Source organism: Onychomys torridus, chromosome 8, assembly GCF_903995425.1.
Source record: "Onychomys torridus chromosome 8, mOncTor1.1, whole genome shotgun sequence".
Taxonomy (NCBI): Eukaryota; Metazoa; Chordata; class Mammalia; order Rodentia; family Cricetidae; genus Onychomys; species Onychomys torridus.
In genome coordinates this window covers 39,214,202-39,233,733 of record NC_050450.1, presented here as the reverse complement: position 1 = coordinate 39,233,733, position 19,532 = coordinate 39,214,202, and the positions used below count along the sequence as shown (strand labels likewise).

Genomic DNA, 19,532 nt, shown 5'->3' with positions numbered 1-19,532 from the left:
CTATTGATGGTAATACAGAGATTTTTATTCAGTATGTTGGCAATAGGGGCGGCCACTTGCATTAAACAAGAGCTCAGCTCTGAATACAGAAAAGCCAGCTAGAGATGTATAGTCAACAAGCAGAGAGCATGGTGGGCATCAAGGAGGAGCATTCTGCTAAAAGCATGTCACAGACTTAAGGGGTGGGGTTTAAGAAATTCACTCACATGTAGAGGCTGAGAGACTTAGCAGGTTTTTTGAGCCACATCAAAAAGTGGCCTCCAGGGGCCTCTCCAACATTTGGTTCAGGACAGTCTTCATCACAGGAAACAAAAGATTTGCCTCCTGAAGGAAAAGAAAAGGGGAGGGATGGCAAAGTGTAGAGCAGGGACTCTACACTTTGGTCAACCGAAGATCAACCGAAGCAGCATGTGATTGGATAAGGGTAGCGAGGAGGTGAATGTGACCACAGTGCACTGTATGCAAGTATGATGATGTCAGGTTTTTAAGAAAAATATTAAAAAGACTTTTTAGATAAGAAGCAAAGATTACAGTCTCTAACCTATCTTTTTATCCTAAGATGCCACACGCTTCTCCAAGTTCCAGAGCGGCGGATGCAACCGAAATTACCTGAGCATCCTCGAGTTTCATCACGAGGTGGTTGGTTTTACAGAGACAATCCTGCAGCCCTAAGGAAGAGCATCTGACAACACTGTGCCCTAGTTCCGGCTCACGGTGCTCCAGAAGTCTCGAAAACGTTACATTACTAGCTTACCTCTCATGCTCCCTTATGCAAGGAGGGTGACCAGGGTCCTTTTACTTTTGGGAAGTAAAAGGTTTTAGAACCCGTTTCTTTAAGGCAACAGGTTTAAGGTGGCCAAATGTGCATGTAAACCAGAGGATCCACCCCCTAGTCAGCTGCCCTGCTGCTGCGCCTGCGCAAAGGGTCACCTTGTCGAGGCCCCATGGCCTTATGGGAAATGTAGTCCAGCGCGCCCGGCGCGGCTGCGTGTGCCGCCTGCTTGTGGTTTCTTCCGTGAGTGGGGTGAGTGCGGCGCCTCGGGCGGGTGGTCCGCGAGCAGGGAAGGCGGAGGCGTTCCCACTGGGAGCCCGGGGCTGCGACCTGAGGGCGGGGCCGGCCGGGCAGTGCGGTGCGCGGTCCTCCGCGAATACCGCAGAGTCGCAGGTGCGCTGCTCACGCGGGCGCCAGGCCGCAGGCACCCTGACCGAGACCCCGGCTCGGGCGCTCCTGTACCCCCGAGTGAGTCAGTCGCACCGCGTTGCTCGCGAGCTCGACCTAGCCGGGCAGCCCTGTCCCGGTAGGCGCCGCGAACGCGTAGGGAACCCGCTTTCGGAAGCCTAGGAGGACGCGGGGCCGCAGTCGGGGGCTCCGGCCTTTGTGCACACCGCTGCTAGGGATCCAGTCTCTGCCCGCGGGAGCAAAGGAAGCACCAGAGTGTGGGTCCTGGCTAAGAGAGAACCTACCCTCCGAATTTCTCCTCTTTAAGTTCACTATTGGTCAGCTAGAAAATACACGACCAAAATCATTCGAAATCTGTCAGAAATCCGTGTAGATAGGGGTATATGTATAAACAGAAACATTTTACTTCTAAAAATAGGAATGTTAGTGACCTTCCTCCATTGACCTTTACAAATGGAGTTGGCAAAATGCATTTTGTAAGATTTTAATAGTGTAAATGGTACAGACCATCTGTTTATGTCTTTCTTTGGATTGCCTCTTTCCACAAATCTTCAAGTGAAATTTCCAGGCCAATGTTACAATAAGACCTCTGGACACCACCTGCGTTATTCTTTACAGAAAGTAGCAGTTTATACATATGGTTACAGTGTAAGAGTGCCTTATGCCCCCCCCCCCCCCCACACACACACCAACTTGAAGTATTAGTATTTTCTTAAGCCTTGGTGCAGGCCAGGTGTGGTGGTGTATGCTTTTAATCCCGCAGAGGCAGAGAGATGAATTTGAGGCCACCCAGCTCTACATAGAGAGTTCTGAGCCAGCCACGGCTACATAGCCAGGCCCTGTCTCAAAAGATATCCCACAGCTAAACTCCATCTCCTTTTATTCTTAACTTTTACATCTGTTCTACAAACAGGTTTCATGAATACACAGAAAAGTTATGTATTCCTGTAGTCATATAAACCTCCCCTCTGTGTTTTCTTTTTCCATTTTCACTTGTGTGTGTGGGTGCAGGTGCACATGTGTCCAAATACATGTGGAGACCTGAAGTCAATGCTGGGATTCATCCTTGATCTTCCTCCAAGCCCACAGGCATCCCATGTTCTTGCTTGCATCCTTGTCTCTCATGCTTGCACAGTAAATGCTGTATCCACTGAGCCGTCCCCAGGGCTGCCTCCCCCCTCCTCCACCCCCTTTGTGTTTACAGTAATTAGAGAGACCTTCTGTTTCATCACATCACAGAGATGTTCATTTATAGTTCCTTACAGAATTCTCATTCCATTTCTGCAACTTTATTCTTTTCCAAATGGCAACCCTTGTTACATGTTACAATTAATCATTTCATCATTGATCAGCGATATCAACTTTCTCATAGCCTCAGTCCACCTCACCCACCCCCGCCTTTACTGTGGTAGGGATCAAACTCAGGGCCTCCAACTGAGCTATAATAACTCAGCCCCCGAATTTGTGTGTATGTGTGTGTATGTGTGTGTGTGTGTGTGTGTGTGTGTGTTTGTGTGTCTCTGTGTGTATATGTGTGTGTCTGTGTCTGTGTCTCTGTGTGTATGTGTGTGTGTTTTCTGAACTCCTTGTACTGCTAGGATCTGTTCCCTATTGGTCAGTAACCTCCATGAAGGTGGAGACCTGAGACCTTGCCTGTTGCATTGACAGCTGTACTCCTATTACTTGGCATGCTGCTCTTCGCACAGTAGGAGTTGACAAGATATTTAGTATGTCAGAGGTTTTCCAGTAATACTATTGAGCTTTTCTGTCACCTTGACACAGGTTGGAGTTATTCGAAAAGAATGAGCCTCAGTTAAGAAAATGCCTCCATAAGGTCTGGCTTTACAGCATTTCTTAATTAGTAGTTGATATTGGAGGGCCCAGCCCAATGTGGGTAGTGCCATTCTTGGACTGATTGTCCTGGGGGGTCTCTAAAAAAAGCTGACTGAGCAAGCCATGATGAGTAAGCCAATAAGCATCACCTCCTGACTCCAGGTTCCTGCCCTGTTTGAGTTTCTGTCTTAACTTTCTTCAATAATGAACAGTGAAATGGAAGTGTAAGCCAAATAAACCCTTTCCTCCCCAAGCTTTGGTCATGGTGTTCCCTCACAGCCATAGTGACCCTAACTAAGACAATTGTGTTCTAGTTAATGCCATTAAAACAAGTGGGCAAGTTCTCTTTCAAGACTATAACCTTAAATTGAAATAATGTGCACATTTGTGTGTTCTAGTGTTATAATTTGATTATACAGCGTATGGTCAAATGAGAGTAACCAGCATCATCTATAAGCTCACAGCTTTGTTATTTCTTTGTGTCAGGAGTGTTGAAGATGCTTTCTTCAGCAGAGTGTAATCCCAGCTCCTGGGAGCTGTCTTCCATTACACAGCAAATTCATGGACAGCCTGGGTTGTGTGAGACCATGTCTCCAAAATGGAAGATAAGGGGCTGAAGAGATGGCTGGGGGGTGGAAGTGCCTTCAGTGCAAACATGAGGACCTGAATTCAGAGGAACGTGTAACCTCAGTTCTGGGGAGGTGAGGCACAGAGGCAGGAGGATTGCTGGAGCTTGTTGTCCACCAGCCAGACTCCAGGTTCAGAGGCTCTGACTCAAAGGAATGGGCAGAGAATAATAAAGCCGGACACCAAAAGCCCTCTGACACCTACACACACACACACACACACACACACACACACACACAACCAAAGAACTGAATCTTTCTTGCTAATTTAAAAATAAGCTAATATGAGTTAATTATAGCTAACCTTTCTGCTGTAGAAGGTTAAAAGATACTTCTCTTGCTTAACTTTATTCTTGTGCCTGATGACTGACTCTGCTTCTCAGTGTCTGGTAGCCACTATGGTACTCCTGCTTCATTAAGATCCACTTCCTCAGCTTCCGCATATAAGTGAGAATATCTGCTGTTGGTCTTCACTAGGCTCCTTTAAAACGTTTTTCTAAGGCTAGAGAGGTGGCCCAGCAGTTAAGAGCCCTTGCTGTTCTTGCAGAGGATCAGGTTTGGTTCCCAGCACCCACATGGTGGCTTAAAACCATCTGGAACTCCAGTTGCAGGGGATCCGATACCCTCTTCCGCCTCCTCCCACACCAGACATGAATGTGCCACACAGAACACTCATACACAGAAAATAAATACATCTAAGAGAAAAAAAAAGATGTTATACAACATGATTAATCATTTTTCTTAATTAACTTTAATATTGTGATTGAGGTATATAAACTGTTTAGGAATGTGTTAAATGTATAGATTTGGGTCAAGGAAGTAATAGCTTAGCATCCTGAGCCATCCTACCCATGAATACAGCATGCCTCCCCATTCATTTCTGTTTATATACCTAAGTAAGCTTAACAAAGCCAAGTTTATAGATAAACTATTTAATTGTATTTATGTTGACGCCTCACACTTCTTATTTATTGTAGGTGTTTTATTTTCGTTGTGACAGGAGTCTCCTCATGGCTTCCTTTCCCTCCCTCAGCCCTATCTCTACAGACTGCACATTCTCTAGGAAGGCCCCCCAGGAAGGAGGAAGGCAATGGGTGGTGGGCCTCCGCCCTTGGGAGCTCAGGTGAGACATCTCTGTCAGACGTCTTTTACTCCCGTCGTGTGAATGGCCTTCATTACAAAGGACAGATGTATTGGCGTTTTGGAGCATCGGGGTCCTTTCAGTGTCCTTCATCTCTGTTCTAAGCTGACACTGGAGGTCTTGATGTACTCAAAGGCTAGAGAAGGCACCAAAGTCCCAGGAGAGATGGGTTGGTGTTTGTAGGAAAGGGAAAGGTACGGCTGTGATGAGGAGGGAGTGTCCACTCATCTCAGGGTCTGGGGAAGGACGCCCCAGAGGATTTACTGTAATGGAGGTCCAAGTTTCAGTTTGGAGTCTTACCAGTCATGCATCACATCACTCTCCCATGGTCTAGACAGAAGTCACAGCCATTACCTGATCGTCTGCCATACACGTGGCATGGTTAAGTCTCATGGCATTGACTTCTGTTTAGCTATGGTGAAGACTACATTGTTGTGGTGTCAGTGTCAGGGATGCAGGTGAGAGGGTGAGAACATGTAGGAAGGGCCAGCAGCAACTTCCCACCAGGCCCCAGTCCTTAAAGGCCCCACCACTGTGTTTGTGTGTGTGTGTGTGTGTGTGTGTGTGTGTGTGTGTGCGCGCGCGTGTCCATGCTTATTACATTTGCAAAGGCCAGATGAGGACACGGGTGTCTTCCTCTGTCACTTCACGATATTTTTATGTTTAGACAAGGTCTCTTGCTCAAGCAGAAGCTTATCATTGAAGCTGTGTTAGCTGCCCAGAAAACTACCAGGATCTACCATCTGTACCTGCCAGTGTTAGGGTTACAGGTATCCTGCCTTTTATGTGAGTCCTTGGGGTCTGAACTCAGGTCTGCTGGTTTGCATCGCTCACTCTTAGCCACTGTTACATCTCCCCAGCCCTCTCCAACCTCTTAAACATTGCCACTGGGGGACCAGGCTTCTAACACTTGAACCTTTGGGGTCAAACCAGCTCAGGAGCCAAACCGCTCCTCTGTACCTTCTTTTCCTGTCCACGTTTCCTGAGACGGCCAGTGTTGATTGCCACCTTGACAGGATCTGGAACCACCTGAGAGAAGGCTTAGGGCATGCCTGTACTGTGTTGCCCGGTGCTGCTTGGTCTCTTTTCAAGGCCTTATTGGCATAATCCCCTGTTAAGGAGGACTTTGTGGTTTCAGGAGTCAGTGACATTCAAGGACGTATCTGTGGACTGCTCTTGGGAGGCGTGGATGCGGCTAGAGTCTGTGCAGAGGAAGCTGTGTGGCAGACTGATGCTGGAGAGCTCCAGGAACCCGGTCTGCCTGGGTGAGAACCCCCCTTGCAACTCAAGACCCGATTCTTGCCCTCCCCCTTCAGCCATCCGCCATATGAAATTCATGGGTTTGACTTGAAACCCCAGGACTCACGGGGCATTGTTGGACCCCTTAGTGTCCCGTCTTTACAGGTAAGAAGCCTGCAAAGAATGAAAAGCATGGAAATGGAGGAAATCAGAACTGGGCTGGGATTGGATGTTGACTAAGTTCAGGACCCAAACTCTGTTTCCTCTCGAGCAGGACATCAACTTTCCAAATCAAATGTGATCTCTGATCTGGAACAAGGACTGAGCCTGAGGAAAAGAGAACTCCCAGCTTGCATCTCGCTAGGTAAGTGTCAGGATGCAAGGCTCGTAATGTAAAATGAGTGCCTTACTAAGAAGACGTGTGAAAGGGATCTTGTGTGCGTTGTGAGAACAGTGCCACTGTGCTGTTGAGACTTGTCCTCCTCTGTTAACCTTATATCCTGGTCTTGGAGGGGGGGACGGATGCATCGTGAGGCTTGAGTTACTATACCTGGAGCATTTGTGCATTGCCTGGAGCCACTGAGCATTTGGAAACATTAGCAATGGCTTTTTTCCTCTTTCTTCATCTGTGTTCAGTTAAATCTGTCACCAACTGAGACACCTCCTTTTACTGCCTTTGTTCCCAGGCCTACCCTATATTCTTAGCTTCCTTCCTTTTGTTTATGTAAACATTTGGTAGCTTTCTTTTCTTCCTGCTTGATAGGCATTTTGAACAGTCTGCATGGTTTGAAAAGTGAGAAATGACTGCAGTTTTGTTTGCATTTCTACCATCTTACATCATATTCCATTTATTGCTATAAAATGCGCCTTTTGTGTCCACCAGCCATTCATTCCCTGCCACGCATCTCTTAATGCTTAGTGCCTTGGCCAGTCCCCATCACAGCTGAACGTTCCCTTGGAGATGGTATCTCTGACTGTTCTCTGCAGAAAACACCTCTTACATCTTGCTTTCCCATATGTCCACTCCTGTTGTTTTAAAATGTAGTTTTTTAAAGCTAAAGAGCGAGCCAGGGACCTAGGGATGGCTCAGTTGGTGACATGCTTGCTGTGTAAGCATGAGAAACGGAGTTCAACCCTCAGTGCCCACGTAGAAGCCAGGCCTATAGATTACACACCTGTAATCCAGCACTAAAGTGGCAGAGACTGGAAGAGCCCTGGGGCTCGCTGACCAGCACTCTAGCCAAATTGGTGAGTTCCAGGTTCAGTGAGAGACCCTGTCTCAGAAAATAAGGTGGAGAGTAATAGAGACACCTGACATCATCCCTGTCTCAAAACAAAAGGATGTATTATTACATGAATGGGGATGTCTTGTCAGTGTCAGTATGGTGTGATCCATTGGAAAATGTCCTCAGGAGTAGATGCTGGGGTGCTCAGGAGTGCATGGTACACCAGTGAGCTAAGAAGTGGTCTAGCAAAGCCAGTATGTAGATATAACACAGAGAAACAGTAAATGTGGACGAGTGTCTGCAGCCAGAGAATCTGGGTGAGGGTCAGGTGTGTTCACTGTTCTCTCATTTCTGTGGATTTAGACTTTCAAAATTAAAGCACCAAGAAGGCTGAGGAGAGACTGGCTGTTGTCTGAGTCCTGTGGATGTCCTAGGCTCTCCCTGGGGACCCCCTGAAGACTTCCTGTTATCTGTTGTCTGTGCAGTTTGTCAAGGAAATAGGAAACCAGGTACCCTGAGTCAAGCACACAAGTTACCCTCTGTGTGTGTGTGTGTGTGTGTGTGTGTATGTGTAGTATATTCACTTTTCACTTGTGTGTAGTGTATACATGTGGGGGTGTGGTGTGGTGGGGGTATGTGGGGGTGTGTGTTGTATACATATGTGTGCTGGTGTGCTCACTTGAGACCAGAGGACATCGGGTATTCTGCTCTGCCTTATTCCTTCTAGACAGGGTCTCTCTGAACCTAGAGGTAGGCTAGCAGTCAGCAAGCCACAGGAGTCCTGTGCGGGGCTCCCACAACTCTGGGGTGGAGGTTGAGCACCAGTGCCCACTCTCAGCTTTCTGTGGGTGCTGGGTTGGAACAGTGCTCATGCTTGCAGAGCAGGCACCCACCCCACTGAGTGCTCATGCTTGCAGAGCAGGCACCCACCCCGCTGAGTGCTCATGCTTGCAGAGCAGGCACCCACCCCGCTGAGTGCTCATGCTTGCAGAGCAGGCACCCACCCCGCTGAGTGCTCATGCTTGCAGAGCAGGCACCCACCCCCCCCCACCCCCCACTGAGCTGCCTCCACAGCTCCTGCTCCTTTTCGTTTGCAACCCAGTAGCTCCTCTTGCTTTGTCAATATTTCCACTCTGGGGTAGTTGCAGAGTGTGCTGGTATACACATGTAGTTATGCATTTCCACACTCACTAGAGTGAGTGCATTGGTTCAAGGTCCTTCTTTGCTCACTCCACTGTCATGCAGTAAGGTTTCTTGAGACATGGGATGGAAATGTTTGTCTGTGGTACTAGAGATCAACCCCTGCCTCTCACATGCTAAGCAAGGGCTTTATCACTAAGCTGTATCCCCAGCCCCATGCTTTTGATAATGATTTCCTACCCCACTACTTTATCTTCTCTCAGACTTTTCCATCAGGAAGGATCCAAAAGCGTCTTCATCTGTTTATGATTGGAGTGCACACTCTCTTTACTTTTCTTCCTGGGCATCTGTCTGCCTGCTGGCTTGTAGGCTCACTGAACTGTCATTACTGAGCTTACATTTCATTTTATGCCTACCCAGCAAGTGCTTGATAATATTTGTTGTGTATTACATAATGCTCAGTAATACATTGATAATACATTAAGTAGAACTTTTAAAGTCAGGTACAAATGTAGGTGTGAGAATTGTAACCATATCTGTGGAATTCTTACCAGTGGAAATTGGAGAATTGTCGGGATAGAATCAAAGGCCAAAGATGCTCCCACACAGGTTATAGATGCATGCCCAGGGATGAGGAGGGAGCTGGCTCAGGGAAAAAGGAAAAGCAGAAAGAATACAGCAGTGTTGATAAGAAAGGATAAAACACCTGCAGTTTTCTCCATTCTTACTTTATAAACTGACTGACTGGGAAGCCCCTATCCCAGGGAAGAGCCTGCTCAGTGCCAAGTGGGTGTGCTGGGCTGTGCTGTGTGTGGCAGAGTGCAGAAGGAAGCACAGCCTGGCATTTCATCAAGGCTGCATGGAAGGGAGGAAAGGAGAGACGAGCATCTCTGCCATGTTCTTCTCTGCAGTGGATCTGTGTTCCCCTCTAGAGGAGAAACTGTGGCCAACAGGGTAGAGCCCAGGGAATGCAGTGATGTGCAGCGTGGAGCATGCTCTTTCCAGATTTCCCTGTGTATCACTGTTAGGTTAGCAGTTAAGTGGTGTTGTGTTAGCAAGTAAATGTCTGACTGTACAGAGGTGTGCTTTGGTTTTCTGGACATGTAAGTCACACAGGTCTTTCCTCACCTTTGCAGGCCTGGCGTGTTGTCTTTTGGCATCCTGTGTTCCTGGGAGGATCTTCTAGACCAGTTGTTAAAAATTTATAGGTAATCTTTTTGTTTTTCTTTTTCTTAAGAATTAAGTCCTGAGAATTTGCATTTAAGTTAGGCATCTAAATTTAATAAAGAATATATTGAACCTTATTAAGTTTTATATAGTGTAAAAATAATTTGAGTTTAAAACTGTTAGCATTTTGCAGAATAGAAAATGCTTTACTTTTCTCAGCTGATTTTTGGAATATAATATATATAAACAGAAGGATTTATAAAGCATATATACTATTTGACACAATGCATATTCTGTTAAACCTTTAATAAATTAATGCGTAACTATTTTTTTCTTATATAAATAATACACATATCATCTAACAGATGAGTAGATTGGAACACAGAAAGGTTAAGAAACCTGCATAAAGCTAATAGTGCTCGAAATCAAATTTGAGCCAGATAAATAATCTGGCTCCAGAGTTATCACCTAACCACTATGCTATCCTGATTTTCTGTGTAGTTAGTGATGATGAAAATTAGTGAGGAATAAAGAGAGCAGACACCCAGGGACCAGAACCTATGCAAGAACCAGCATCCCACTTACTTTCTTACCTCTACCCAGGACTGACTACTAGTCTGCTTTGTGACGATTTCTGTATTCGTCACAGTTCTCTAGAGGAACAGAAGGAGATTTATTAGAGTGGTCTATGGGCTGTGGTCCAGCTAGTCCAACAATGACTGTCTCTTGAAGGAAAGGCCAAGAATTCAGTAGTTATTAAATCCATGAGTCTGGATGTCTCCAGCTGCTCTTCAGTCTATATTGGAATCCCAAAGAAATAGGTTCTAATGCCAGCGAAGAATACTTCAGCAGGAGGGTGGATGAGCTGTGAGTGAGGGTGAGGGCGAGCAGGAGGGTGGGTGAGCTGTGAGTGAGGGTGAGGGCGAGCAGGAGGGTGGGTGAGCTGTGAGTGAGGGTGAGGGCGAGCAGGAGGGTGGGTGAGCTGTGAGTGAGGGTGAGGGCGAGCAGGTAAGAGCAAACCCTCCTTCTTCCATGGCCTCTTATGTGGGCTGCCACCAAGTATGGCCCAGATTTAGGGTGAGTCTTCCCACCTCAAAGCGTCCAATCAAGTCAGTCCCCTGCAGACATGCCCAACTGTGTTTTAGTTATTACAGATGTAGTCAACTTGACAACCAAGATTAGCCATCACAAGTCCGTCCTATAGCTTGACATACAATCACATCTCCTTATGTCATAACCAGTTTCCAAATGAAAACAATAACCAGGTCATAATTCCACCTAACATGATATAACTATCCCACGTACAACTGTAAATATATGATAGATGGCAATGTCCCCTGAGGAATGGTTAGTCTTTTAGTGCCTCATAACTTAAATACAGTAATCACTAATATTATCTCAGTTGATAGAGAAATAGGAACACAAATATCACTTAATATGTATGTGCTCAGACTCATTCCTTTGTTTTTATATTTTTACATCCAGACACACACTCATTCTTAATGTAATAGCACAGAAACACTCATGCCAATTGCAGTGTATTTTCCTGTCACATGACCTTAGCTGGTATTTATAACTACCTTCCTTTATACCCGTTCTGTATTTCTTCTGTCCCCAGCAAGCACCTCAGCAGGTCTTGGTCTTTTCCTGGAGGAGTGACCCACACTTGCATTCCCGAGCACCTGGGTCCTGTGTCACCCTGCCTGGATTATGCTGTTGTAGTTTCCCATTGACTTTACCCACAGACCATGGGAGCACCAAGTGAACCATAAAGGGTCTCCTACACTCCAAAGATAATCTTACTTACTTCCATTGTGGAGAAACAATACAATTTCTCCCTGGTAATCTAGATTAGTCACCCTCCTAATACTGTTACTCTTTCTTAGCCTGTTGGTTTAAGTGGATCAGAAACCCAAAGTGGCCAGGGGGAAATCTGAGCTTCCAGCTCAATGGAATGTTTGTTGTATCTCCTGGCAGAAGTGCTGCTCAATCTGGAGCCAAAACTTCTAGGCTAGCAGAACTTAAGGTAATGGGAACAGGAGGCAAACATTTTCCAAGTAGGTCACTAGGGGTGATAGAGAGTGGAATTATTCCCATTTCCAGCCCCTTGATTCCTGGACCTGTGGATCCTGGCTGTGGGTGAAACTATACCGTATATTGGATGCTGATTCAAAGCATATACCATCTTCTGGAGAACTCTGTCCCAGCCATCCAGGCTGCTGCCACCTAATTGGCAGTATAAGTGCATCTTCAAAAGGCTGTTCCATCTTTCTATCAGGCCAGCTGCTTCCGGATGATGGAGGACATGGTAATACCAGTGGATTCCATGAGCATAGGCTCACTGTTGCACTTCTCTGCCTGTGAAGTGAGTTCCTTGGTGAGAAGCAATGCTATATGGAATAACATGACAGTGAAGAAAGCATTCTGTCAGTCTACAGATGATAGCTTTGGCAGAAGCGTTCCACACAGGAAAGGCAAACCCATAATCACAATAAGCTCTCTGTTCCAGTATTAGGTATTCTGTGTTGTGTGGGACATTCAAAGGAATGTAATTTTAGGCTCTCTGGCAGTAGAGAGGAACAGTTTCTATTAACTGAACCTTGAACCTCCATTCAGAAGCATATTTATTGAGTGTACACAAAGGTTGTGTTTGAGATACAAGTTCCTCAAAACAAAGCTGAACCTCGAACCTCTGTTCAGAAGCATATTATTGAATGTACTCAAAGGTTGTGTTTGGGGTACAACAAGTTCCTCACACCAAAGCCCCTTTGATCTATTCTCTATGTTCTCTGAAGGAAATCATCACAGCCTGCAACCATAGTTCTGATTGTGTAATGTTTGCAGTACCAATAATTCAAGATGCTCCAAGTGTGCCTGGAGAGTCTTGTGACCAAAGTCAGCAACGGATGGAAAACTTCCTCAGAAAAAGAACTCTATAAGTCATAGAAAATAGTCACTGTTCTCTACTATGGTTTCTTCAAGATCTAGGTACCTTCAACAAACACTGATACATTTAACTGTTATCCTAGATACAGTGAGAAGCAACTGTTACATTCTAATGTTTACCCTAGATACAGTGAGAAGCAACTGTTACATTCTAATGTTTACCCTAGATACAGTGAGAAACAACTGTTACATTCTAATGTTTACCCTAGATACAGTGACTCTACTAGATTCGCACTACAAGTAAGGACAAAGTGTTGTCCTTTCCATGAAGAGTGGCCTTATGTTGTGAAGTTGACAATCAAGATTAACTATCACCATTCCCTTTCCTGGCTCTTCTTTACAGTGTGGCCATCCATTTGTGCTAATGGATTCTCCCCTGCACTTTTCGTTGGATTCTGAGCAGCAATTCCAGTATTCTCAAAGAATGTGAATTAGATAACTGGATGTGGCCAGAGTGATCTGGGGCAAGAGACAGCTGCTGGCTCATATGTTGCTTGCTGATACCACTAGGTAGACATTCTCTCCAGAGTTACTTAGGGGCATGTATTTTGGTGGTAATTCCAGCTTGACTTATAATTTCTCTTTTTGTTAAAGCAGGTCATCTTGGAAGGGAGAAGCTCTCTGTTACTTATATTTCTTGCTTCAGAGCCTTTGGTTTACTGTATCCCTTGTTGATCTCTGCTCTGTTGACTTTGATCAGCAGTCCTAAAGCTGATTCTCAGATTGCAGTTTCCTGTCCTCTCTCCTCACTGCCTCCAGGCTATTTTGTTGGGGATAAGTAGTAGTCTTAAGAACCTGAGAGGCTCCTAATCCTTCCTTCTGTGCAGTGCCCTCTGGCAGCTCAACAGATTCTTTTCGTCTTGCTCTACTCTACAAGTTCTCAACTTCATAGAAAGACACCTTAGGAAAGAGTAAGGTGATTTGGGCCTGTTTCATCTGTGAGTAGAACACTGCTTAAAGGTTAAGGAAAAAGCCTTTAAGACAGTATCTTCCTCCTTTAGAAGCGGTGAGCTTCAAATGTGTTCTGTTCTGTATGTTGTAGATGATGGTGTTCCCCAGGGATAGTTTACATATAGTTATGATCTTACACCTTGTCAGATTATTTTATCCTCTTTTATATCTGTGAAAGCTCAAATCCAAAGAAACAAGTACATCACTAAAGTGGTGTTAAAATCCACAGTTTGAACTCACATGTGTGACTCAAGGGGCAACAGTCTTTTTACACTGTGATATTTCCTTAAATTAATTTGGTGTAGAGTTCTAAGTAATTTTATGAAAGGAAAGGAACTACTTGTAGGAATGCCAGGTAGGAATGGATAGGTATCTTGGTTTCTTTCCTGGCTGCTCTAACATTATCGTAGGGGAGAAAGAAGTTATTTCAGCTTACAGTTCCAGGTTACAGTCCATCATGGCAGAGAAGACATTTTGGTAGGAGATTGAGACAGCTAATCACAAAAAAATGCGTGGTGAAGAAGCAGAGAGGAATGAATGCATGCATGCTAGTACTCAGCCTCCTATCGTCTTCTTAAAGGATTCCTGTCCAGGGAATGATCCCATCCAGTCAGTGTGGGTCTTCCCACAAAAATTAATGTGATCAAAATAATCCTCCATGGGCATGTCCTTGGGCCAACACAATATAACAATCCTTCATTGAGGCTTTCTTCCCAGAGGAATCTAGAGTCTGTCAAGTTAACAACATCAACCCTTACAATTCCACCCCTTGCCAATTTGATACCAAAACAAATCAATTTAAAGCCATAACCTTCTACCCCTTGTATCCATAGGCTCATTACCATGTTATAAAATGTGTTCAGTCCAACTTTAAAAGTTCCCATTGTATTTAACAATTCCATTACCTTAAAAGTTCAGTCTCTTCATTGTGAGCACCAACTTTTTTAAAAGTTACATACTTCCAACATAATGGCACAGAGTAAATAGGGCATAAAATAATCACACCAAAGCAAACCCAAAATCCTGCAGCTCCGTATCTGAGGTCTTAATATTCTGGGCTCTATGTGGCTTAGGTATCTACCCTTCAGCTTTGCCACACTCTCCTAGGCCAGCTCTACTTCATTCCTTCAGCTTGCACTGGCAGATATCCACAGTCCTGGCATCTCCAATAGCTTATAGTCTCTATTGTGACTGAGACTTCATTTTCACAGTATCACACAATAGTCTATTGAGGCCTCTATGCAGAGACTGACCTTGCCATATGCTTCCTGGCCTCAGCTAAAATCCATAGCCCCTCACCCCCCATCTTGCATCTTTCATGCCTTCAAATCTAGTATATGGATTATGCTGCTAAGCTCTGCTGCAGCTCAAGAAGAGGCATGACCCCCTTGGACCAGAGCTGTCCTGCCTTCTGTGTGCTAGTCCTGGAGAAGCATGTGCTAGGAAGTTGTTATTGAGGAACCGGAGCCACTTCAAACTAGATTTTGTTCTTTTAAATGAATTTGAGTCTTCACATGAAGGAGCCTCTTTTGGGTGCTTTTTGCTTCTCATATAATCCCAGTGCAGTGCAGGAGGTATCTCAACAGTGGCGCTGATCTCTTTAACAAGTACAGCTGCATTCTCAGACACACCCTAAACGCCCTCCTGTCCTCAGTTTCTCCTGCCAAACCAGTCAGTCCATTGTCTTCAAATACAGCTGTATCCACCTTCTCAGGACATGTGCAGAATGAATCCAGATACTTTAACAAAATATAGCACAAATGGTCCCTAGCCCAGTCCATGATAGAGCCAAGTTCACCTGTCTTGTTAGCTCCCACCAGAATGAGATAAGCTCTGATTCCAGCATTCAGTGACTCTCAGCCAGTGTACAAAACTCCTCCGCCTTCTAGCCACAAATGGCTCCAAAGACATAAGAACGATACAGTCACATGTACACACTAAAGGCACCACTTCTGGGCACCAATTTCTGTCTTCATTTCTCTTCTGTTGCTGTGATAAAACACTCTGATAAAAGTAACTTAAGGGACAAGTGTTTATTTAACTCATAGTCCACATTAAAGTCCATTCATGGTAGAGAAGTCACAGTGGCAGGTGCCTGAGGGAGCTGGTCACTTTACATCTATAGTCCAAAGACAAGAACAATGAATGTGTGCATGGTGGTGGTCAGTTTGCTATCTATTCCTATCTTATACAGGATCCCCTACCCAAGAGAAGGTCCAGACTAGCCTTCTCACATCACTTCATGTAAGCCAAATAATCCTCCACAGTTCAACTCAATCTGGATAAACCTTCATTGAGATTCCCTTCCCAGGTGACTCTGGATTCTGTCAAATTGAAAACTAACACTATTCATCATAATATAGCATATCATTGTGATCTGCTTTCCCTAGGCAGTCCCTTCTGAGTTTTTTCCCTTTAGGTCTCCATTCACTGTTGATCCAGCCCTCCTGAATGAGCTAAGCCTTCCTCTCAACTTATCTAGTGGATCTGCCATTGTCTTAGTTCTTCTGTTTCTGTGGACTGGTACACTGCTCTGCACCTTCTGATTTCTCTAAAAAATTGTAGAAATAGTTTCAAAATCTCTTAACTGCACTTAACAGTCATTCTACGCTTATTCTCTGATTTCCCTTTATGTAGTTTCTAGTCACTCTGCGCAGAAATCAATATGCATTTGAATTATTTACTTTTTTTCAGGCTGGGAGACAAGACTTGAAACCAAAGAGTTAACTCCAAAGTCCAACACTATTGAAAATTTGCCCTATGGGGTCATAATGGAAAGGGAAGATCTCTGGCATTCAGCTTTAGGGGCTGTCTGGGACCCCCCTTGCTGGTTAGAGGGGCAACAGGAAAGATATCTGGACCAAGTGGCAGTGACCCAAAAGGAAACCTTTAATGAGAAGAGGGTATGTGGAGGTAATAAAACTGAAAAATGTTCTGTTGAGGTTTCAATGCTTAATACACCACAAAGCATTCCTTTGCCAAAAAGACCCCATAATTGGAATTCATGTGGAAAAGATTCCAAACAAAATTCCAAGTTAATGAAAGCTTCAAGAACGTTTGTAGGAAAGAAAATATATGAATGTGATGAGTGCAGGAAAACCTTCAGCCAGAGTTCATCCCTGCTTAAGCACCAGAGGATTCACACTGGGGAGAAGCCTTACAAATGCAATGTATGTGACAAGCACTTCATTGAACGCTCCTCCCTCACCGTACATCAAAGGACTCATACAGGAGAAAAACCCTACAAATGTAATGAGTGTGGGAAAGCCTTCAGTCAGAGTATGAACCTTACTGTTCATCAAAGAACTCATACTGGAGAGAAACCTTATCAGTGCAAAGAGTGTGGAAAAGCTTTTCGTAAGAATTCATCCCTTATTCAGCATGAAAGGATTCATACTGGAGAGAAACCCTACAAATGTAAGGATTGTGGGAAAGCTTTTACACAGAGCATGAATCTTACAGTGCACCAGAGAACTCATACCGGAGAAAAACCCTATGAATGTAATGAATGTGGAAAAGCCTTCAGTCAAAGCATGCATCTTATTGTCCACCAGAGAAGTCATACTGGAGAAAAACCCTATGAATGCAGTGAATGTGGAAAAGCCTTCAGTAAAAGCTCAACTCTCACTTTGCATCAGAGAAATCACACTGGAGAAAAACCCTACAAATGTAACAAATGTGGTAAATCATTTAGTCAAAGCACATACCTTATAGAACATCAGAGACTTCACTCTGGAGTGAAACCTTTTGAATGTAACCAGTGTGGAAAGGCTTTTAGTAAGAATTCTTCTCTTACTCAGCATCGGAGAATTCACACTGGTGAGAAACCTTATGAGTGTATGGTATGTGGAAAGCATTTCACTGGGAGATCATCCTTAACTGTACATCAGGTTATACACACTGGAGAGAAACCTTATGAATGCACTGAATGTGGAAAGGCCTTTAGCCAAAGCGCCTACCTTATTGAACATCAAAGAATTCATACTGGTGAAAAACCCTATGAATGTGATCAATGTGGGAAAGCTTTCATTAAGAATTCATCCCTTATAGTGCACCAGAGGATACATACAGGAGAGAAACCCTATCAGTGTAATGAATGTGGAAAAGCCTTCAGTAGGAGTACAAACCTTACAAGACATCAGAGGACTCATACATGAGAGAAGTTTGCACTAGCACCTTCATCTTGATCAATTCATTAATAATAACCCTTTGTCATATTAATGTAGATACTTCAGAACCATAACTCATGTGGGAACCTTTTAGTTGAAGTACAATATAACATACCAGATAATAAAACCATAGCAGATTAACCATATGAAAGTGAACACTTTCATTCAGATGGTAAAATTTTATATCAAATTTGAGTAGCTAATACGTAAATGATGAAGATAAGCTCTATTGTGTCATACTTGGAATTCTGATTTGGGCATCACAGAGTTTTCACACTGGATGGAAAATGTGATAGTACTTAACTAGACAGCCAAAAAAAATCTGGTATGTGGTACTAATCCCCATGTATTTAAACAAGTCACCCACTCTCATAAGAGCACAGTGTCCTTATGTGCTAAATGAAAGATTTGGGGTTAGATAAAATGTCCAAAAGATGCAGGGAATTTTTTAGTCTTTTGTGGTTATATGTGCTGTGGAGATGCTTTTATTTCATACTGTGATTTTCTTGAATGTTTTAGGTTAAAATCCTCTACCTCTAACTCCTATTGTCCTTCAAGTTCTCCCCTTCCCCTGGTCCTTTATCTTCTAAAATGTAGGATAGTTGCTACTGGGTGGAAGATAAACTGTGCATATTTTAATGCCATAGCATGTTGTTTTGAATTCTCAACTGATAGTCATTAAACTGTTGTTAAATAAGCTGATTATATTTAGATGACAATGAGACAAATATAATCTTTAAATACTTGGGAATCAAATGCATATCTTTGTGTCTTACTTGACTGTCATGGAAATTTAAAGATATGTGGATTGAATACTAATTGTGCTGGATAGTTTTATGTCAACTTAACACAAGCTACAGTCATCTAAGAGGAAGGAATCTCAATGCCTCCATGAAATCGGGCTGTATAGGGCATTTTCCTATATGATTGGTGGGGTAGCACCAACCATTGTGGGTGGTACCATCTCTAGGCTGATGGTCCTTAGTTCTATAAGAAAGCAGGCTGAGCAAGTCAGCAAGTAGCACTCCTTCGTGGCCTCTGCATCACCTCCTGCCTCCAGGTTCCTGCCCTGTTTGAGTTCCTGTCCCAGCTTTCTTCAGAAATGAACAGAGATATGGAAGTATATGCCAAATAAACTCTTTCCTCTCCAAGTTGCTTTGGTCATAATGTTTCATCACCACAATAGAAACCCTAACTATGATGCTAATAGACATAGGAATTCAGCAAATTAATAAAACATTTGCAACTCAGAACCACCACAGGAATAGTTTATAGATCATGATAGTAGTTGATTTATTAAGTGCATAGATTGAGTCCTAAATATGAGCTAGATATTTTAGGGTATCCTTGTAGGCTTTTTGGTGGCAGAGAAACAGTCCAAGAAGAGACAAGAATGAAACTCCATTCATCCCAACTTTGAAACTAATACTGTGCCAAAACTTCCAGAGTCTGACCCCAGTTCATTTATTTTAGCCATATTTAAGCACAGCACAGTGTTTGAAAAAAGGATTTTCTGATAACAACTAACTCAGTCTTGTGAGTACAAAGCTCAAGACAAGACATGCTTACACAGAAGCTCTTAACAAAGTACATATGGCTTCTTCCATAAAGTTGGGTCCTGCTGACAATGCTCAAGATAAGAGTATGGAGAATGGCTGAGATAAACAGTGCCTGTGGGAGTAAGGACTGTGAAGTACAAATGACATTACTCATAAGGATGAGTTTTATGGCCTAGAAACAATGCTCAAGGTTTGGGGGGCAGGGCAAGTCTGGGATAAACAAACATCATGTTCTGGGGAATATGGGTGGAGCCAGGCTCAACAAGTTGCAAAGGATTACTAGGTTGTAAACTACATTTCCCCCTAGCATCCCAGGAGAACAGCCAAATATCTCCTCCCTTTGGAGAGATAAACT

General features: G+C 44.0%; 1 protein-coding gene across 10 annotated transcripts; it reads left to right on the top strand.

Annotated features, from left to right (window-relative positions):
* The first annotated feature begins 955 nt into the window (after positions 1–955).
* Positions 956–18,374, top strand: Zfp2 (ZFP2 zinc finger protein). 10 transcript variants are annotated; one of them, XM_036196175.1, is made up of 8 exons: positions 956–1,024; positions 4,617–4,762; positions 5,919–6,045; positions 6,294–6,383; positions 7,609–7,754; positions 9,522–9,593; positions 12,842–13,008; positions 16,144–18,374. In XM_036196175.1, exon 8 carries the CDS (start codon positions 16,221–16,223, stop codon positions 17,604–17,606), a length of 1,386 nt encoding a protein of 461 aa, XP_036052068.1. In that variant the 5' UTR covers positions 956–1,024; positions 4,617–4,762; positions 5,919–6,045; positions 6,294–6,383; positions 7,609–7,754; positions 9,522–9,593; positions 12,842–13,008; positions 16,144–16,220; the 3' UTR covers positions 17,607–18,374. The 10 variants fall into 10 exon arrangements, 9 of the variants coding, with proteins under 9 accessions (XP_036052068.1, XP_036052067.1, XP_036052066.1 ...); XM_036196174.1 differs by having other exon boundaries at positions 12,348–13,008; XM_036196173.1 differs by having other exon boundaries at positions 11,831–13,008.
* Positions 18,375–19,532: the final 1,158 nt, after the last annotated feature.